The 22,681-nt window shown below is 41.0% G+C and overlaps 1 protein-coding gene across 10 annotated transcripts in view; it reads left to right on the top strand.

Moving 5' to 3' along the window:
- Nucleotides 1-729: 729 nt before the first annotated feature.
- The window catches only part of LOC146687839 (myomegalin), a 47,419-nt gene continuing 25,467 nt past the window's right edge, over nucleotides 730-22,681 (top strand). For 2 of the 10 annotated variants that reach the window (XM_085440441.1, XM_085440437.1), the window contains exons 1-4: nucleotides 19,024-21,068; nucleotides 22,104-22,241; nucleotides 22,341-22,460; nucleotides 22,543-22,635. In XM_085440441.1, coding sequence (XP_085296567.1) covers nucleotides 19,734-21,068; nucleotides 22,104-22,241; nucleotides 22,341-22,460; nucleotides 22,543-22,635 — 1,686 coding nt within the window. In that variant the 5' untranslated portion in view covers nucleotides 19,024-19,733. Of the gene's footprint in view, nucleotides 1,254-8,923; nucleotides 9,001-13,344; nucleotides 13,469-13,563; nucleotides 13,719-13,799; nucleotides 13,957-15,585; nucleotides 15,640-19,007; nucleotides 21,069-22,103; nucleotides 22,242-22,340; nucleotides 22,461-22,542; nucleotides 22,636-22,681 lie in introns of those variants that run through there. The other 8 variants (XM_085440445.1, XM_085440446.1, XM_085440443.1 and 5 more) reach the window with 8 other exon arrangements.

Raw genomic sequence — 22,681 nt, 5'->3', positions numbered from 1 at the left:
TAGCTAATTATTGTTAAACGGCTTTAGCTGTTTGCTAACTTTGTTTGCACTTTAGTGCTGAAAGCAAGAATGGATTTTTCTGTGGTTTTCTTTATCTGAAATATCTCCTGCTTCTGCCACAAACTGACATTTCTGTCAAAACCATAAATAAAAAATACATTTTCTAATAATGCAAGAGGCTAAAAGAGCTACTGCTACTGCTAATTTCCCCAACTGGCTTCTACATTTAACTCACCGTGAATGTTTAGGTTAAGACAATCTGTACCCTGAGTAAGATATTGAAGATGATATTTATATACTATTTTTAAGAAAAGGAGCTTCAGAAAACCCCCAGAATGGGATATGACAGGTACTAATTTGGTTGTGAAAGTTTAGTTACTTAAACTATAGCAAAGCTAAATAAAAAATAAAGCAGGTGTTATAGAAAAATTGTCATATCCCAAGTTCAGCAGTGGTGGATTTTGACAGTGGTTTGAATCCATACAGAAAAACAATGCAGACAAAAAGAAAAGATCAGAAAGTGCCTCACATCTCACCCCCCCCCCCCCCCCCCTTTTTTTTACAGAGGTGTGAGATTTCCTTTCATATCACAAGTAACTGTGAGTCTTTTTGACTCCCTCCTCCCCTCCTCTCCCTTTCCTCCCATCTCCCGTGGCAGTCTGGGATTCCAGACATGTCTCCCCCCAGTAAGATAAGCTCCTGTCCCCTTCCTGTGCAGACCACAACACACCATGGAGCTCGCACGGCTGCATCTCTGACCGCCGGGCTGCAGAGTAGCCCTCTGCACTGCAAACGCCCCTGAAAACCTCAGCGCGCGCGTGTGTGTGTGTGCATGTATGTGTGAGTGTGTTAGATTTAGTATGTGTGAGTGATTTTGTAGATTGTGTCCTTATGGCCTGTTAGATGCAAGAATGACACTTTGTAAATATTCTTTTTTTTTTGAGGAAGGCATATCTGTCAGTTCCTGGACTCTAACAAAAGGGCATGCTTAAGAGCTGCTGTACTTTGAAATGGACTCCTTTTCTCCATGACATGGAGAAGTCGAGGACAGCTATTCATTTCTGATCTATGATGGACATCATGTCAAGCAGTGTGGATGCACTTTGACAGTCATGTCTAACGGTTACCGTACTTTATCACAGCACCTGAATGACCTGAAGAAGGAGAACTTCAGCCTCAAGCTCCGAATCTACTTCCTGGAGGAGAGGATCCAGCAGAAGTATGAGGAGAGCAGTGAAGATGTCTACCGCACGGTGAGTGGGACAGCTCTCTAATTATTAGGAAAGTAGTGGCAAACTACTTGACTTTTGGTGATAGCTGATTTTGTGTTTACAGTTAATTAAATGAATTTATTCATTTATCAGTCACATGTGGTGACTGTCATAAACCATTGCTTTACTGAGACATGTTTGTTGATCCAGCTGTCACACTGGTTTGGTTGAGGTGATGGGACTTTACCAAGTGCGTGTTACAAGACATGGCTGTCCTGTGAAACACTAACCTCCAACTACCTCTTTTTGTAGTATTTTTAATGCAGTACATGTTTCTGGCTGGTTTGGCTGGCTTCTCTTTTCCTATCCGGGGTGCTTCATACTGGCATTTGGGGTTTTGTGCCCATTGTTTGATTCACAGCACAGAAACACTCAGACACATCCAAGGCTGCATAAACATGTAGAACAACACCACAATGTCAGAAAATAGCTTATAATAAAAATCAAATGACTCCTGTCATGAAAAAATATTTATTGGATGTGTGTGAGCTGTAAGTAAAATGTTGAACCTTATTACTTTTTATTACAACTCAAAATGAAAGAGTAGCACAGACGTTATCAAAAGAGATATTAAATTGACATTGAAGCTCTAGTTGTGTCAGTAATAATACTAACAATAACTTGTTTTATACAGCGGTTTTCATGACAACCTGAATCTGGATACCTTATTTTATTTTGCAAATACATTTGCATTTGTAGATACTGTAAAGGTTTATGTTTTATATGGATACATTGTAGATCTTATAAGATTTGTCTTATACTGTAATTTAGTTATGTAAGTAACACATTTAACATTATATCATAAAAAATGCGTATTTTATCTATAGTTAATTCTTGTAATTACATTGCTTGTAATGGCATTCATGTTTAAATCCGAGTAGGGCTGGGCCATATCATACCTTTCACGGTAATACCGGTATAATGTTGGGCAACGATAAGAAAATGAAATATCATGATAGAATATGGGTAAAATGTGCATGTGCAGTGCCTTTCTTTTCATACGCACATGGCGGAAAAAGCATGGCGGCAATGAGAAGGGCGAAAGGATCGTTGAATGAAACGGATGAACCAGACTTAGTTTGTAAAAATGCTGCAACTTCAGTGGTGTGGAACTGGTTTAGCTTTCGGCTGTCAGATACACAACAAAGCACTATTTTTGGTAGAGCATGCTTGGGGGCCGTCGTTATTACCGTGTTTTTTGAAAAATACGGCACACTTAAAATCAGTCCTTTGATTTTTATGAAAATTGACAGTGCCCCTTATAATCCCGTGTGCCTTATGTATGAATTCTGGTTGTTTTTACTGACCTCGAAATGATTTTATGTCGTACACGGCGCTCAAAAATCTGTCAAATGTTTTAGTACGACTTTGCTAAGCTACAAACCTGCACCGCTTGATGGATTGTCGGAGCGTTGCGGCTATCGTAGGCAGGCACGTACGTACTGTGCTTCAACATAATATTACCGTATTGTGTGTGTATAACCTCTTTTTAAGTTTTGTGGATATTATACATGGTTGTGCTGAGGATATGTCGGCCACTTTCCACTGGAAATGCCTTTTGGTTAAACTCTCAGCAAGGAATTTGCATTTGCACTGTTAAATTTTTATATAACTTTAATGCACATAAAAAAGCTGCTTGTTTAAGTGAAAATACATTGATCTTTGGGTTTTTTTGCACTAATAAAGTTGTGGAGTTGTAAAGTATTTTGTCTAGTGGCAGTTATATCGTTATCGCAAATTTTCAAATGTATATCGTGATAAATATTTTGGGGCATATTGCCCTGCTCTAAATCAGAGTATAAGATGTAAAACACATGCTTAAATTTTTTTCTATTTGTCTTCCATTTGGATGCTCATATTGCATCTCATATTTATTTTCTCTGAACTGATTTGAAGTGCAGCAAAACAATATGCCTTATACATTAATTAAAATAATTGGTGCTTGGAGCATTTATTTAGAAACTTGGTAAAGCTTTTGTCCTGGAATCAGTATTTTAGATACGTGAATTGATTCGAAACTTGAAAATGTCAATTTAGATTTACATTTGCAGTGATTGCGTAGATTGCATAGCCATAATTTTATGCAAGAGCCTGAATTTTGCAAGGATCTAGCTGATTTTAATAGAAGCAAAAAAAACCCAAAAACAACCCCCAAACAAATCAATTAAATTAAATTTAAAAAAATCAGCCAACAGTATATCTTCAGATATTCTCGAAATATGGACTATGTTAAAGTAAAAGGATGGAGTCATAGTATTCACACTTTCTAGAGATGTTGTTCAGATTGCTTTAACTGTATTTTCATGATCCCTGGCTTGATTAATAAAATATTAACACGACAGCACCAGTATTATGTAATACTCCAACAGACTAGGTTATTGAAGTCTGTTAGGATTCTGTGCTGCTTTAAGGGGAGAACATCTCTGGAAATGGTTTTAAAGTTGGTTTTGTCCCAAGCAAAACATTTTTTATACAGAGTGAAACTGTGAGAGCACAAAATAAAAGATACAGTCCACAACTAGTTAAAATATATATAGTAGGAAGGGATCCAGACAGCACATCCTCCACCAAAAACCCATAACCAGTTGTGCAGTTTTAAAGATCGTGCTCCACCTTTGAAATGTATTTACATGTAGTTTTAGTTTAATCTTGACAAACAGACACAAGGGTAGCTAGAATCATAAAGCTAAATATAGCATCAGAAAAGTATGGTTAGAGTGTTGGTACTGCAGGTCACCTGTTACAGTGTCATAGTTGGAGTAATGAATGCTTGGCTTTAAATCAGTGCTAGAATCAATAATTAATTTTAAGATCGTCAAAATATACAGAATATATTAAAATATTAGATTTTTAAATAGATTCATTGATCGACAGTGAGAATTCTCTGCTTATCTGAGCAAAGCAAGAAACTCACAGATGTAATAATTAGTTGCAGATCTAAAAACAATGGTCTTTCTCATAGAGTCTCTATGAGGATGCTGTTTCTGTGAACATGCTGCTTTGCTCTGCTTCTAAATGTGTTTTCTGCGTCCATCTCTGCATGCAAAGTGTGCACCTACAGTAAGGTGACCCAGTTCAGCTGTTGTCTGTTTGCAAAAGCCATCACTTTCGTTCTCCCCTGGTTCTAATTCCTTTTTGATCACCACCGACTCTTTGATATGAGAAATTAATGGCTGCTTAATCCAGCCAAACAAGACCTGAGCGTTGGTCCTCTTATCCTCCGCTATTACTGCATACCAGCAGTGATTGGGTAAACTCGATCCCATGTTGTACAGACATGCAGCTGGAGTTTAATCCGTGTGCCTCATAGGCCCCACTCTGTGTGACTAAAGGCTAATCAGTCAAAGCACTTTTTATTTGGAGACTAAATCTTTGTTCTGTGGATGCTATCCGACCTGAGCTGCTCGTGTTGAATATCATGACAGAGTGATAATGTTCCCATCTTTCCTCCGAAGCATCTCTGTGTAATACAGTACAGGCTGGCGTGTTAGTCCTGGGTACATAGTGATCTCTCTGAGAGCCCAAGAATCTCTATTTATAGAGCCGGCTTCAGTGCACTGATGTATTTATCACATGTGTCATCGTAACACGTGCTTGTATGTTTCACTTTCAGTCACATCTTAAACATATTTGAGAAACATAGTGTGGTATAAATATGTAATAATGTGTTTAATTGTTTCTTCAAATGTTCAGTTTTAGAGTCCTTACTATTTTATATGGTAAAGTTGAGAAAAAAAGCGTTTTGTGCTGGATGGATGGATGAGTTTAAAGAAGCCAGAAAACCCTAAATATTTACCATTGTTTGAGAGAGCCAGGTCAGCTCTGTCAACAGAACAGCTAGCAGCACAGCATTCCCACAGAGAGGTACCTATAAACCTGTACATCACAGCCTGTAAAATAGCTTAGCACCATGTAACTGTCCCAAGTACATGATGGGTACACGATTACAATAATTAGTAGGAAAACATGGCAATATACTACAAATATACACAGCATTTCACAGTATAATATCACAAGCAGCCAGGATCTACAAACCTAATTCCAAAAAAAGTATTTTCTGAAAAAAATAAATAAAAACAAAATGCAACTTTTTTCAAATCTCATAAACTCATATTTTATTTGCAATAGGATGTAAAAAAAACAACAACAAAAAACAAATCGAATGCGTAAAGTGAAAAATTTAGCATCTTTATGAAACATATTAGCTCGTTTTAGTTGGGTCTGTGTCATCCTCTCTTCTTTTAACACCAGTCTGTAATCCGTCAGGGAACTGAGAAGACCAGCTGTCAGACGTTTGGATAGGAACATTGTCCTGTGATAGTCTGTTATAGGATTCTAGTTTCTCAACTGGACTGCAGGAAAGTCAGTTCAGCACCTGGAATCTTCTCCTTTGAAGCCATGCTGTTGTAATAGATGTGGTATCCAGTTTGTCTTGCTGAAATATGCAAGGCCTTCCCGAAAAAGACTTTGTCTGGATGGGAGTTCATGCGATCTAAACCTTTATAAAGATGCACGCTTTTGAATTCAGCACTGACACCAAGCCAGACGGTCCCTCTCCTCTTCAGTCCAGAGGATGCAGCATCCATTTTTTTTCCAAAACAGAATTTTTGGGAAACAGAACAGTTTTCCTCCCATTAGCAGATGTCTGCCCATCCCTGGTTTCTTCCTGTTAAAAGGGAGATTTTCTTTCCTACTGTTGCCAGTGCTTGCTCAAAGGGGGTCGTTTGATTGTTGGGGTTTTCTCGGTGTTATTAAAGGATCTCTACTTTAAAATATAAACTGCCTTGATGCAAGCATTTCTGGATCATGTTGACATGTGGCTTCTTCTTTGCATGATAGAGCTTTAACCAGCACTGTGGATGACACGGTGAACTGTGTTCACAGAAACTGATTTTGGAAAGTGTTCCTGAGTCTATGCAGTGATTTCCATGGCAGAATCATTTGTGTTTTTAATGCATGTCCTGACTAAAGGCCCAAAATCACAGGTATCCAGTACTGGTTTTTGACCTCGTCCTTTGCGCACAGAGATTTCTCCAGATTCTCAGAATTGTTTGATTATATATTTTTCAGAGATTGATGAACCTCTGTCCATCTTTACTTCTGAGAAACTCAGTCTTCTATACCACCACATACTTTTCTGACCTTTTGTTGTCCGTGTCCCAACTTTTTTGAAAAAAAGTTGCTGCCGTCAAACTCAATTATCTGATATTTTTCATAGTAAAATGTTGCACTTTAAACACGTTACATTTTTTTTTATCTTCTATTGTAAAGAAAATATGGGCTTAAAAATTTAGATATCATTGCATTTTGTTTTTATTTATATTTTACAGAGATTCGCAAATTTACTGGGTGGTAAAAACGTAGGTGGGTTTATAAGGTACATGTTAAAATTTGGATTTTAAAACATTTATTTCTATAGTTTTCATCAAGCTATTTGCACTGTGATGTCAAATATGTTCTTAAAATCCACAAAGATGTCCAGAGTCTTTAGTCTGGAAAAGTGTGGAACTTGGGGAAGTTATTGAAGGACCCTTAAAATTAGAATAGAATACAATAGCATAAAATAGAATACCCCTTTATTGTCATTGTACATCTACATTGAAATTATGGATTTCTAAAGAAATTACTCATCTAAAAAGCTGTTGTCAGTATAATTAATGTTATCGATACTACCAAACCATGTAAATCTTTGGTATCAGTTAAAACAGGATGAGCAGGATAATAATTCCAAGAATTGAAGCTGATGTGATAGCACATCACTATTAGCTGATCACTCCCCATGATACAGGTGTGTTCAATTTCTGTGTGGTGAGCCTGTCAAGGTTCGAAGTGCAGCCATCCCCCTACCCTTAGTTAAAAGTGGATGTGTTGCTGAGGGCCGTCAGGCCAGGAGAGGCCAAAGTAGCAGGTGCACGGTGATGGGTGGCTATATATAGAGCTCTTTGCGAGACAGTTCCTGTAAACCATGTTGTTGTCTCATGCACACGCACACACAAACACAAACATGCACACACACGGGAATACATGTTTGCTATTATCAGAGTCTTTAGACAGGCTTCATATCATCAGGAATCTGGAACCCATTTATCACATATTTATTGCATATGTTAAAGCTGCTGTTGCATGACTTAGTAACATAAGTTGAAAAGGATTGTTTATCATAAGACATTACGCTGAAATTTTCATAGATTGTTAACATGATCTGACTCTACACAACTACAAAGTTTGAACATTTCATTGAAATATTTTTGAGCTACTGTGTTTACAGACAGAATGACCCCGCACATGACGTCCAGGGCCGAGGTAATAATTGTTATTTTAGATATTCAATCAGTTTTCTTTTGATCAGTAATTTGATAGTCAACTAATACTTGCAGCTCTACAGCTGCAGAGCCCTGCGGATTTAAGCACTCATAGTTCATGAATATTGGTTAGTTTCAGGGTGATTGATTTTTTTTTTTGTTAGTAGTTCTGGATACTCTTAACAGGAGAGCTCTCTAACAGCAAAGAGGAAAAGGTCAACACACGTGCTTGAAGGCGGAATAAAACTGAACATTTAAATTGCTCAGTACCGACCACTGAGAGCTGCATTTGTTCAGCCTGCAGCGGACAGACAGAGACAGACAGATAATCTGTCCTCTCTGGCTTTGCTGAGGTCAGAATGGAAAGAACGATCCCCACGATTAAATTGTCAGTCCTCTAACACTGTGTGAGAGCTCCGATTGGCACCTAAAATGTCCCCTGTGGACCTCAGCAGGTAAACAAACTGTGGAGTTCAGCTTTTGGCCACAGCGAGCGAGTATCTGAGCTGCTCTGAATTCTCCAGCTCTAAATATACCAGCCGTGACAGTTCGGTCAGATGCTCCGCACTGATGACACACAACACCCATGAAGCCTTGATTCACTCAGCAGAGACGGGGCAATTACAGCCTGAGATGTAGTGGTTAAGGACACTGAACAAGGACCAAGACAAATGAGTGCTAAATATGTGACAGAGATTTACACAAACAGCAAATCAAAAGCAGAGAGAGTGATGAAAACTTAAAAGCTTTTCCACATTTTATCATATACATATATATCCATTCTGCACAAAAGGATCAGCCATATTTATTGCCTAATTTATTGTCTAACCACCTGTCATTTGTGAACTCAGAAAGTTTTGCATTTTGGCTGTAGCCATTTTCTTTGGATCATAAAGTGACCATCTTTGGACCAGAGTGTGCTAAAGCTAGCAAGCTTGGGTAATAAACATAATTTTACAGACTTAAGACAGTTAAAGCGGCTTAGAAGCCATAAAACTGTGAATATTAGTCAAGGAACCACAACTGTTTTTTGTTTTCACCGCGCCGTAAATAAGAATCTAAAAAATGTCACATGTTTTGCTGTAGGTACCACGGTTACTTAGCAACTAAGGCCACATGAGGAGGGTTTTATTTATTTATTTATTTTATTAGTAGATTAACAATAATGAAGCTCAAATCAATTTTTTATTACTGATGAAAGATTTCACATGATTTAGTTTTTATTCTTTATGCCTCACACATGTTTTATTTTTAAGATAAGGCAGAGGAGGTGGTGCACCGAGGAGTGAGCTTGTTTTAAGATAACACGATGTGTTAACTGATTATCTTGATGCTCTTCATCTGTTGCAGAACATCGAGCTGAAGGTGGAAGTAGAGAGCTTGAAGCAGGAGCTTCAGGAGAAACAGGACCTTTTGGACAAAGCCCTGTAAGTCCACAAATATTCATCAGAATTAGTTGTTAAAGTACAATAAGGTAAATACTACTAACAGATTATAACAATTAGACAGATGCAACGCCAATTGGAAACTAAAGATCAATAACAATCAAGTTGAAATATTCTTCAGACATGTTCTGTGATTATTAATAATCTCTATTGCATTTCTTCTTCTGTGGTCTTTTCTCTTTTCTTTCACTGATGTACACATTACCACAGCACTTGGTTAACTTTCTTTTCTGATTTGGCTTTCATGAAGTGGTGTTCTTGCTGGATAATAAATGTAATGCTCTACATGGTCCTGTCTTAACTATGGTAACACTTCATATGACTAAAAGCTCATATGCCATGCAGCTGCTGGTAGACACACACACACACACACACACACACACACACACACAGTAAGCCAAAGCGTAGATCATTAACCTTTAAATATGTGTTCTCATTTGTGTCTAGGGATGGGTATCGTTTAGGTTTTATCCGATACCAGTGCCAAATCGGTACTTTTGAAACGGTGCCGGTGCTCAAACGGTGCTCAAACAGTGCTCAAACCGGTGCTTAAAGAATGGAGAACACAAAATTGGTCCAAAAATCTCTCATGTTCAGCTGGTTTTTTGTAAAAAGATATCAATGTTAGCCTTTTCTGCAGCTATAGGGCATATATGGTATCACTCTTGGCTGGAAGCAGTGCTTAATCAATGGAAAAAACACAAACTTTGTCCAAAACCTGTCATGTTTAGCTGTTTTCCACTTTTTCTTTGGTCATTTTAGCCTTTTTGGCCAGGGTGCAGGGAGTATCTGCCATCAAACAAGAAGACAGCCGCATGTAGCTATGATGAGGTTTGCTAGTTCACCTTACATGCATTAATGTAATAACGTGGTTAGCCTACTCAACGTAAATTACACACGAACAACATTAAGCTACTGACCCAGAGAAGAACGGCTGCTGCTGCCATCATCATTTCTGCTACACTGACAGGGCTAGGGGCCAAGACTCTCCTCTTCGGGGTTTTTGGGGGATGTTGCTAACTCCAGGTCCGATAACAGGCAACCCACGCACAGTAGATGTGCTCGGTGTGAGGTCTCGCAGCAAGCTATCATACGGCGCATTTCTGGGCTTTAAAAAAAAACGCTATGCATCGCCAGGTGTTTCATCGGATTTGAGGTGTTACCTCCTTTGACAGTATCACAGTATCAGCTTAAAGCACTTGTTGCAGGCTGCTGAGTTTGCATATTTTGCTGTGAAGTACAGCCAGACTTTGACCGCTTCGCCTTGGACATTTTTAATCTGTAGCTCTGCTCTAAAAGAACGTACGTACCTGGACCCGCCTACTATCCTCGGAAACGTAAAATGATTGGCTAGAAGTGTATCACAGCTCAGGAAAAAAAAGCACCGAAATAAAGCACCGAAATGTGCGCTGCTTTTCGGTCTGGTTACTACCGTTTATGTCAGAACCCACCGGTACCCATCCCTATTTGTGACCACTTTATCTTGTGTCCCTGTGGAATTAAACAATTAAAGAACTGAAGGTTGGGATTTTGCTGGGATATGTTGAGATTAAATAGTGGTGTAAGAGTAACATTGAAAGCATGGGTGTCAAACATCGGGCTCAGGGACCATCAGCATGACAAAGAGCCCAATCCTGTCATGGCTGAGCAGCCATTGTGTTAGTGGAGTGGACCCAAGTGCAGACATAGAAGGAGATGGAACTGAATCTTAACAAAAAAACAAGCTTTTTATTTGGCCAAAAACATGAATACAAAACAAGGCAAAAACGAACCAGGGCAAAACTAAAACTAAAACCTAAACTGGGAAAAGCTAGGCTGTACAAAACTATGACAAGGAAAACATGATTCTGAGCAGGTGTATGAGAGTAACTATGACAAGAAAAACTGTGAATATAAAACATGAACATAACCTGACCAGAATCATAAGGTACCTGAGATCCACCATGACATAGGGAATGGAAAACAGACACACCAACAGAGAGAGACAGAGGACTTAAATACACAGGAGGGAAAAGAGGGAAGTGGAAACACCTGGGGAGACACAGCTGACACCAATGATTATGACCCAACAGGGAAAAGTAAAACTAAGCACACTGAACATAGAAACAAGACTTTCAAAATAAAACGGGAAGCATGGAGAGACATGAATTGGGACACGCAAACTTGACACAAGAGACAGAGGGAGCGAGAGAGGGAGAGGGACACAGAGGAGAGAGACACAAGGGGAAGCTACATAGACGAGGAAGAATAGAAAAAACATAAACCAGACTAAAACTCAACCAAGACAAACCAGTAATAATACTAGAACTCTACCTCAACTTAAGAATAGCACATGAATATTAACATAAGAAGTCAACAGTATAAAATAACACAAAACGCTGGGTCACAGATCCAGCACCTGACAAATCCAGTGTGAAAGAAAGCATACATTTTGGAGTTTTAACTACACTTCAATAGGTTTTACAACTTTTGCTCTTGGTAAAGATTTCTCAAATGGCCTTTTATAGATAGTAATTAAGGATCAGATGAACAATTCAATGCCAGAAAAGTTTCTGTTTTTTCAGTATCTACTATAGGATTTTAATGTTTTTACTATGGGTCAGACAGTACGAAAAAAAATAGGGCATTTTCTGTGAATTAACAAAAGCATTTTGTTTTATAATTAGAGGATATTCTGGGGAATGAGCTTCCAGAACTTTTCCCTGTAATTTTACACATTGATTTCTTAGAGAGACCAAAAAACAATCCATTCACATCCTCCTCATCCTATGGGGCAGGTGCAGAGCCCAAAAAATGGGACAAAGGTAAAACAGAGTGCAGAACTCTAGAGTCCTAATTTATTGCATGGAACAGCTTTTCGAGCCCAGCTGCTCTTCATCAGACATGAAACACCAACCATAGCATTGTTTGTCCTATATAAGAACTGATTTTTGATTGGATGTAATTGGTCATGTGACCATTCACAGGTGATTTACGAGGGTGCTGTTTGGTGTTTCATTGTCTGATGAAGAACAGGTGCGCTCAGTAAATAAGGAATCTGGAGTTCTGCAGCGTGTGCATTCTTTTTCTCACGCTGGCAGATTTCTTTAATTTACTGCAGTAGAATTTTTTTATTATCATGTAGAAAAACTGAGGCATACTTGTGTATTTTTTAATCATCATTATGTCTGGTTGTACAGCATATGTTGCAACAGTTTTATGGTAGTTGTTGACCCACCAAGATTATAAAAGAGATGTGTGGGCTGTCTGAACAGCCTGAATGTCCACTTGACATAAAGGACACTTGTCCATGAGACACTTACGTTGCTCAGATGGGTTCAGAATATCCCAGTTATCTGAGCTGCTGCATGTGGTGGATAAAGTTAAAAATGTATGTAGACAGGGTCCAGAAGAGGACTCGTGGCGTCAGGGTGGCGTGTGCCATTCTGGGAGCAGGAATTCTGGGATACCGCTGTTGACTCACTAAGTGATATAGAGAGATGCTTGCACAGCTGGAGTCCAAAGGAGTCAGACGTCGCATGACACACCAAATGTGCTGGCACAGAAATATAAAGTACCAGGGCGTGTGTGAGAAATTTCAGATTAAAGTTTAAATTGTTCATGTTTGGTGGACGTTTACCTTCAGCTGAGTGTGTCAGCTAAGTATTTTATCGCACACATCTGCAGGTAACAGCAGGTACAGCAAATTGACATCCTTACGATACAAGCCTCTAGTTAACGGTGAAAGTCCAGGCTACTAATAAAAGGGATAAAATTCTGCTTTTCATGCACAACCCTACAAATATCAACCCTTTTATATTATGAGATCATCCCTTCTATGACAATAAACACCACGGGTGGTGTGCTACTTAATCTCTGCTATTAGTGGAAGGGGCTAAGGAAATCCCATGAGCAATGTAGCAGACAGAAAACCTATGACATCATATTATGTCTTGGCTCTCACTAATATTTCCCTCATGCTCTAAAAATGACACCCCCCGGACAACATTTAGATCTGTGTGTAAACTGCTGCTGGGGTTTTAAATCTCTTATTAAATAAGCTGCTACTCAATTCAAAGTGTAAGATTAGATATTTTATTAGGCCTTTTTGCATGATAACATATATAATATGTGTTGTAAGCCTGATTGTTTTAAGCCTGACTGTGTTAGCATTGCAGGAGAGGGATGACTTGGATGTACCCTGCATTTTAAACTATGACAGTTTATTCAATTTATTTTGACCAGATCCAAATGACCTGGTTATTGGAGTCCAAACCTCATATACAGTGGGCTATCTGCTATCTGATTGATTTTGTGATTAGACTGTGATGTCCTTTTCTTCTTCAGCACAACAGCAGAGAGCCTGACCAATCACAATGAGGCAGAGCTACAGAGACGGTGTCAAGAGAGACAGCAGGAAATTGACCACATGCAGCAGGTGCTTGAGGCAAAGATTCAGCTCCTGCAGGAGGTTGGTCTGCTGCTGTAATACTGACACTTGGGGATACTCTGTGATAGTGGCCAATCTTCCCAAATCTTAACTGCTTTGGTGCATGTTTCTTTCAGGAGGCCCAGCTGGCTCGCAGCGAGGCCGAACGAATGGCCTCGCTGGCTGGATCACAATCCCATGCTTCCCTCCTCTCCTTAGATGCCGCGATGGAGGAAATCCCAGAGGATGAAAGGCCTCCAAATATCCTGTCACCATCTAACAACAAAGACAGGTAAGAAACTACTCAGTTCTGGAGAACATGAGAAGAAATCCATCCTTCTATGTCACTGACTGGTTCTCTTTCTGCTTTCAGGTTAATAGAGGAGCTAACTAAAGAGCTTCGCACTAAGGAGGTCCACATCACTGAGCTGTGTGGAGAGAAGACAACACTCACACTCAGGGTGGAAGAGCTGGAGGGACAAGTTCATGAGCTATCTAATTCCCTGCTGCAGAAGGACAAGGATGTTGAGGTACATATGAGTTAAATTTTACATTAAAAAAAACCCCTCTGAAGCCAGGTCTTAAATTTCTTACTGAAATTAAAGGAACACTTTGAAGACACATCTCAGATGGAGAAAAACATGCTGGATATCTATCATGACCTGGACTGGGTAATGTTTTAAGAATGAAAAGATGCCATGATGGAAAAGATGATAGAAATGAAAGTTATCAACCTGCAGAGGTCTGATTTCAAAGACACAGTGAAAAAGTGCAAAATTTATGTGACAGGTTCATCCTCGAAATTTTGCCAAATTTCATTACGACAACTCAAAGTGGTACTCAGTCGTTTGTTTGACCCCCAAGTGGTTGTATGCATGCCTGACAACATCAGGACATGCTCTTAATGAGATGACAGGTGGTGTCTGTGGGGCATCTCGACCCAGATCTGCACAAAGGCATCACTGAGCTCCTGGGCAGTCTGAAGTGCAACCTGGCAGCATCATACAGACCAAAGCATAATGTCCCAGAGGTGGTCTACTGGATTTAGATCACGTGAGTGTGGGGGCCAGTCAAGCGTATCAATTCCTTCATCTTCCAGGAACTGCCTGCATACCCTCACTACATGAGGCAGGGCATTGTCATGCACCGGTAGGAACCCAAGACCCACTGCACCAGCGTAGGGCCTGACAATGGGTACAAGGATTTCATCAATACCTAATGGCAGTCAGGGGGCTGTTGCCTACCCTGTAGAGGCCACACCAGTGGCCTGCTAGAAGTCTTTTTCTAGCTCTGACAGTGCTCATCCCATTTCTCCTTGCACAAAGGAGCAGATACCAGTCCTGCTGATTGGTTAAAGACCTTCTACAGCCCTGTGCAGCTCTCCTAGAATAACTGTATATCTCCTGCATGCTCCTGAGACTGTGCTGAGAGACACAGCAAACCTTCCATCCTCGCGGTGTCCAGGTATCACCTTATGTTAATGACTTTAGCCAATGCAAAACTAGTGATAAACGTCAGAAAAGATGATGTCAGTGGCCTCCACCTGTAAAATCATTTGGGGGTGGGTGTCTCATTGTTGTCCCTCCAGTGCAATTATGGTTAATTCCTTTAAGACCAAAGGAATTGAAACTGCTTAACAACCCCTCGGTTACTTAAATGACCACATCAATATCCTAGAAGCTTAACTGAGTTGATGATTTATGCTGATTAAAATGTGTTCCTTTATTTTATTACATATTTTATGTATTTTTGGAGCAGTATATTATATATTATATTATAATGGACCCTGAGGTGCATGTGTGAAATGCAAAACCATGGATACTTTATATAAGCCGTCTAATGTTACTGCATTCCTCTGGACCACCATGTCTCCTCTGGCCAGACTTCTGTTCTAGAAAGACATCCTTAAAGCAGCATGTGTTCATGCCTCAGCCATATTTTACCAGCTATTCATGTAGATTGCAAGAGCTGCTGCATGCACCAAATAACACTTAAACACATGGATATGATTAAAACAGTGTCACAAATACAAAATAATATAATATAGAAATATATTAGATGCAAAATTCTCCTTTCTTTTTTCTGTGTGTATTCCTGGATTGGCTGGAGCTATTAGTTTTTTCTCTTGATAATTTTAACCTCTGTTTTCTTTTACACAGTTCTATCAGGAGGAACTTGGTCAAGAGAGGCTGCGCATCGAGCAGGAGATGCAGGTATGTGGATTTTAGTATTTAAAACGGTGCTGGATCATTAGCTTTCAGCTGTTATGTTCTATCCAAAGTGTGAGAGCGGTTTCACACAGCAGACTGAGTGAAGAATATTTTGATAGACTCTGCCTCCTTATGGACAAGTGACACATTGCATTGATATGACTAGCACAGACACACAGCTAAATTATTTGTAGGCAATAAGAAATGATCTATAGTATTTAAGAATTTTTACAGTGCGTACAGTGTGAGTGTGTTTGTGGTATAGGACCACATTTTACCCGATTTTATCACTGAAAAAGGTAAAATAGCAGCAAGACATCCTCATAACCAAGCTCAAAGAGCGAGCTCATAACAATATCATGAGTAAAAATAAGTAAAATACTCTGAAACTAAGCTGAAACTACATTTGTGTAGAAGAAAGGGACCATGAGGCAGAAAAAAGAAAACTACTTTGCTTTTTGAGGCTGTAATATATAGTGTATTGCTTAAGGATTCTAGTGGTAGCGAGAGCCATCTTACTGGGGGCTTATCTCATCACGAGAAGTGCCAGAATCTCATTACATTTACAGGCTTCAGCTGCAGTGACATCCTCAAGGGCACACTTCTCTCCTGATGCATGATGAAACTACGAATGGAGAGGGACTATTACTTGAACAGCAACTCACTGTAACCTGGACAGAATCTCTACCCTGTTGAGTAGAGATCTTGTAGGGATTAATACTTAAGAACACAGTGTGTGTTTAGCCTTACTGAACCTGTGCAGCGGTGCTTCTCTGTATTTGAATTTGTCAGCATTTGCTGCAAACATATTTGTTGTCAGGCGAGTTTTGTTTTCAGGGAGGCTGTGCAGGCGTTTTAACTTGTAAATCATTTCTGAATGAAGGATGCAAATGTACTTGTTAGGCAGGCTCTCTGTTCAGATTTCAGACGGGACACACGTATGGGTAAAAGCATGTGTGTATGAGTGAGTGTGTGCCTCGGTCAGTGTGCAGTGAAAGGGGAAAAAAAGCTGAGGCAGCAATGGCAGCTGCGCTACGGCACAGCATTTAGTTACTAGGGTAACAGTGGAATTTGCATATGATCAGCAACCCTCTGAGTGTGGCACGTGGTATATATGAAAATTGTTAGCTGGATTCAGACTGCTCATGTGTTTAAAAGCTGATATTCAAATTTTCATGAGGCTGTTTGACTTTGCAAAATCAGAAGAAGATGATTGTTTTTGAAGTATAAGTACAGTATATATGTGCAACTGTATATAATACATGCTATATATATTATATGCCTCTTCCGTATTGCTGAATTGGTTTCTAAATCAGTGGAAGAAACTGTTGTTGTGTGTTCTTACCACAGCTTTGTTTACATGTCCTCACAAACATCAGAAGAGAGCATGTAAGAATGAATTTAACTGGGTTTGTGTGTGTGTGTGCGCACGTTTCCATGAGGAGCCATCCTTCACGTACGTGTGTGCATGCAGGCGTCTCACTGGTTAGCAGTTTAGCAGTTCTGGTTTCAGCCAAAATATCGATAGGTCAGATTGACCTTTGAGTGCTCGGTGACCCCCGACACTGATATCAGGTTGTGTTGTTTCAGACAGACACCTGCCATAAGAGCTCATAATTAGCTCCCCGGACAACACAGACACTTAGCCAATAATTGTCTGCAGAGAACAGCAGGCTGGACATGAATATAATCTGAAACCTTGTAACATATTTATTTCCAGGATCTCTTTGTCAGGAATAACATGCATAAGTGTAGACCTCTGAAGCAGTTAAAAAGCGAGACGTTTCATAGTAGTTATGAGCATTCGAGTTCTCATTAAATCTGAAAGAAAAACATTTTCGGTTGCATCCTTCCCGCATATGGCCCTCTGCAGCTAAACCTAATTTTAGAGAAAATGACTCAGGTTCAGCAATTAGTCTTCACAAAATCAGCAATCAAAGACTTTGAAGCACACATTAGTGAGGATTTCCAGTCTCATTCTCTGCTCTGACGCAGTACGGCTGCTTTCAGAGAGAAAAATGGTACACGGCAGGCTTCACACTGCATATATCTGCTTGGAACTCACAGTGTGACCATCTGTTTGTGCACCCTCGGGCAAACAAAAATCATAGCCGCTGCAGAGCTGAACTTACATGGTCAAATGCAGGATAAAGCTCTGGTTGTTTGGTCATTACAGTCCAACCATTGTTGAAATATCAGCACCATGGCAACAGAAAATAATTGTAATAATATTGTGCTGGTCTAACATGACACTATTTACAGACTAAAGTCACCATGGCAATTGTGTTATAATCATATAATGATGTTTGATACGTTTGTTAATAGCAGGGCAGTTAATTGTGTTTTTAAGTGTGTCAGTGTATCTATTGTTATTATTATTATTATTATTATTTTTATTATTATTATTATTATTATTAATTAATTAATTATTAATTTAGTTAATGACACACAATTTGATTTCTGATAAAAAACTCTATTAAGAGTTTATTTTCATATGCAGCATCGCTGGCTCATTGCAACACAGGTGTTTTCTGTTATCTGTATTTATTGATTAGTATGTGATATCTTCTATTTTTACTCTGCAAAGCGTCTGCCTGACGACGGAAGGAATAAAGGTCAGGAAGGGGACTCTGGAAGAAACAGAGCATACATTTATTAACCTCGGATGTCTTTTCTTTAGTTTATAATTGCGTGTAGTGGTCTTGTTAATTCTAAATTATTAATGCTTAAAGAAATGTACAATAGTTTCGCGCGCGCCCGTGTGTGTGCGCGCGCGCGCGCGTGTGACAGAGCGAGAGAGAGAGCGAGAGCGAGAGAGAGATGGGCTGTGTCATAATATTTATGAATGTCTGGAGTGATTTGAGTCCCCAGGTTGACTTGCCTTCGCTGATAATTCAACTGGTTATTAGATAATATTATATTTTATTTTATAAAATGCAGCTGTTTAATATAAATGTGTGCACTGTTGTTCTTTTTCATTCATCCTCAATAAAAACCCACTTTAAGGGTTAGCATGCGACCATGCTAATACAGCTAATGTGAATTGTATAAAACTATAACTTGGAGACGTTTAATTTTATAGTTTAGCGTCATGCTACTGGGCTTTTCACCTGTTCAGTCAGGCGGACGGAGCTTAGCAAACCGGGTAGGAGGAAGTAGCAGACACCCGGGGGAGCGACTCTCTTTCCTGTTTACAAATAAACCCAAAATAGAGGAGATGTTATTTAGGGATGAATTTAAATATGCGTTTTAAAACGAAAGTGTCTATGTTTTGAACCGGTATCTCAGCGGGAGTTAAACTGCGAGCATCTCTGAACGTCTTCACCGGGCTTCTCAACTCCCCCTCGTTTTCCCTGAATGGTGCGCTCCGACGCTGCAGGTCTGGTTCGGGCAGGCGCTTCGTTATCTGACTGGAGGACATCCGACTGGAGTCCGGTGTGTCGTATCTCTGCCTGTAGCTGCTGTAACAGCTCTGAGATGAACAGACAGCCTTTGTTTGGGACACAGACGCCGCCGGAAGAGTCAGAGGATCGTCCTCGGACGCCTGTTACTGCTCGGTTTCCGCGTACTGGGCAGTAGATCCCGTCGCTTCCCGGTCACGATGAACCTGTCGTCGTTCGGAGCGGCTCGCGCCTCCGTGATGGTGCAGAGGCACGTGCGGCTGTGTTGGGAAATGCGAGATACGATGTTTGTTTTTTTGACAGCGTGAGGACACTTTAAAGATAAATACTGCGTCTGATTCACGAGACATTACCTGACCAGTGTGCGCCATTGCGATTCACCTGCCCCTCCATCAGATGAACGGGGATCCTGGATGTCTTTGGATCACAGCTACAGTATAAACTGATCTTACAAGCTCTTTTTTGTCTACCTCCTTTAATTTATCATGGACTTAGAAGTCATAGCATGGACTCGGTTCAATTAGGAGCATTACACTGTCCTGTTTATGTTATTGACATCAGTGCTTGCTCTGAAGCTGGACTCTTCTTGCTGTTTATAAAGCAGCGCAGTCATTCTGAGGATCCATGTTTCCTCACATCCTCATGTTAGAGTAAATAAGATGTTCTGCTCCTCCCTGATAACTATAATACTGTGTAATGTTTGATCTCAAGATGAAGGAGGTGTGTCGTATTTGTGGACGGGAGCTCTGTGGCAACCAGCGAAAATGGATCTTCCATCCTGCTGCCAAACTCAACCTGCACGTGCTGCTCTCTTATGCTGTGGGGCACGAGCTGACCCGGGATGGCAGAGGAGAGTTTGCCTGCTCCAAGTGCACCTTCATGCTGGACCGCATGTACCGCTTCGACACAGTCATCGCTCGTGTGGAGGCCCTGTCCATCGAGAGGTTGCAGCGGCTCCTGCAGGAGAAGCATCGACTGAGGCAGTGCATCAGCGGGCTCTATCGGAAAACCAATTCAGATGAAGGGGCTGTAACATTAAGTGGAAGTGATGACGGACCAGGGGATGGGATGGTGGATATTTCAGGGCTAACTCATGCAAAGTATTGCGCCCTGCTCCAGGAGGATTTAGTCTACTCTTTGTATGAGTCCTGGGCAGATGACAGCCTGGACTGCCAACATCACCACCATCCTCAATGTCCTGCTGCTAAAGGGTCAGAGGTTGCAGTTGAAGGCTCACAACGGTGTACGCCCAGCACTCCCAGAAGGTGCCGGGGATGTTCTTATTGGCGGGTGGCAGACTCTGATTATGAAGCTGTCTGTAAGGTGCCCAGAAAGTTGGCCCGGAGTATTTCTTGTGGGCCATCAACCAGATATTCAGCCAGTGTGGTTGGGGGAAGTGTGACTGGAGGTGGTGCAGGTGGAGAAGGAGAGATGAAAAATATGGAAGATTCAGAAGACATCACCTCCTCTCAGACTCTAGTTCCTGGATCTCAGGACCCCTCGAGGACCTCAGATAGTGATCGCACTTTAGCTGGGCGAGCCAGCTCAAGCCCCTCTGTAGCATCCCTGGAGGCAGCTGAGGAATATATTCAGCCTGGAGCCATAACAGATGGATCCCTGAGCTCCCCAGTGGATGCAATCGAAGACCAGATATCTGACTCCCTCTCTGAGGAGCACATGGGAGCTCCACTTGGCCAAGCCTCTCCTAGACGCACTTTCTCTCTAGCCCTCTCTTTGCTGCAAAGCTGTGCTGTCTACCGGCCAGTCCGGAGCACAAAAGGGAGCAAGCTCCCAGTCTTTCTCAGACGAAGCTCCAGCAACGGGGGCACAAGGTTGTCCTTTACCGATCCCGTTATGGGAATGCCTTATGGAAGCCCAAACGGAGAAAGATACAATCACACGCCAACACCTGAGCTGGATACCCCTCTGATCAGAGTGGACACTGGGCTGGATCAGGATCTGAACCTGGCAGACTTGGAGAAATTGTTTGAAGATTTGTACAAAGAGTATCCTCCTCCTCCTCCCCACCAGGTACAAAACCTTGATCGGAATGGGGATGTCGGCGAAAAGACGAATTTCATTAGTGCAGAGTGACGGCGCTTGGTACAGTAATGAAGTTGGCCTTTGATGAGCAAACTTGCTACATCTGCAGTAATCTGCCTGAACCAGCCTGACAGGCTTTGATGTTTGACACCGTGGTCTGCCCACAAAACCATTATCACCACATTTTAGCTTAACTATCCACATAATCCAGCTACACACAGCCTCTGCAGTTAGCTCTCACCCCAAAGGACCTGAGCTTCAGTAGCGTGCAGCCATGTTTAGTTGTGTGGTAACACTATACATTACACAAGCAGTCAGGTGTGGGTAGCATGGCCTAATTAGCTAGTCTGTGTGCGTGAGTGTGCACACATAAAAAAAGTCTAATTTCTCTTACTCCTCTGTAATACCTTGTAGGGGGTATGGATTTGTCTGAAGCCTGTGTTTTTCCCTTACTACGAGCATGTGATCGCTGAGCGGGGAGTGCTCAGTGAATTAGGTTAGATATGGGGAGACGTTAAGACAAAGTGACTCCACTACTGCCCTATTTTCACTCAGAGCCCTTGAGGCAAAGTGATCCACGCGATGTCAGACCACTCTGTCATCTCAATACTGGTTGGCTACTAAAGTCACACTATTTCATGATAAGACCACCTTCTATCTTAATATGAAAACTCTGAGTTGCATCACCCAAACGGCAAACACATAGTGATATTCTTCCTGAAGTTGAAATCATTTATATGCTGGTATGTAGCAGGAGCACAGAGCACTTTGGGTAAACTCACTCATGCATGCAGATGCTCATAAACCACTCGAGTGGTTCTTTCCTTGTCATAGCACACACACGAATGAACAGAGTTTATGTATCTTGTGCACAAAAAGTATTACGTAATATGCTGTGGTGGTTATGAAGGCTTTCTATTTTTTATGAATTTGAGAAAAATGTGTTTTCTAAAAATAATTCAGCTAAAAGATATTGTGAATAGATTTTATAAGGTTAAACTCTGATGTCTTAACCTTTTCCAGAGTCTTGTTGAAGAGCAGCAGAGCCAGCTCAACCAGTATGAGTGTGCGGCCGGTCAGTGTGTCAGCGAGCTGCAGAAGGCCCAGCTCCAGGTCCAATCCCTGCAGGCCAAAATCCAGGAGAGCGAGGCCAACAACATGGTGATCCTCATTAAAACACATTACAGCAGCTGGATATGTTCTTTTATTGTGCATCAGGCTGATGGCAGCCTAACCTAACCTTTCTGCCTCCGTCTGTAGAAGCTGCAGGAGAAGCTGAGTGAGATGGAGTGCGAGCTACGTTCGCTTCGCCAGGCCTCTCAGAGTCAGGAAAGAACCATTCAGGGCCTCACAGAGTCTCTCAGCACCAAAGACAGCGAGGTGTGTGTCTGTTTGTACCTAATCAAGGATCGCTGTGACGTGATTTGTAAACCTGTTGTAAATGTGCTGATTCTGCTCTAAGGCCCAGGAGCTGTACCAGCTGATTGAAGGGCAGAACACCACACTTTGCAAGCTGCAGGAAATAGCTCATCACAGCCAGCTTGCTCAAAGCAAGGTGAAACTTTTGACCTGTTTTTTAATCAAAAATGTAAATGCTGTCC

This window comes from Copadichromis virginalis, linkage group LG18 (genome assembly GCF_057382275.1).
Source record: "Copadichromis virginalis isolate Kocher_CV1m ecotype Utaka linkage group LG18, C_Virginalis_male_GT1.1, whole genome shotgun sequence".
NCBI classification, from domain to species: Eukaryota; Metazoa; Chordata; class Actinopteri; order Cichliformes; family Cichlidae; genus Copadichromis; species Copadichromis virginalis.
Note: the sequence above shows the minus strand (reverse complement) of the source record. Positions and strands in the feature narration are given on the sequence as shown.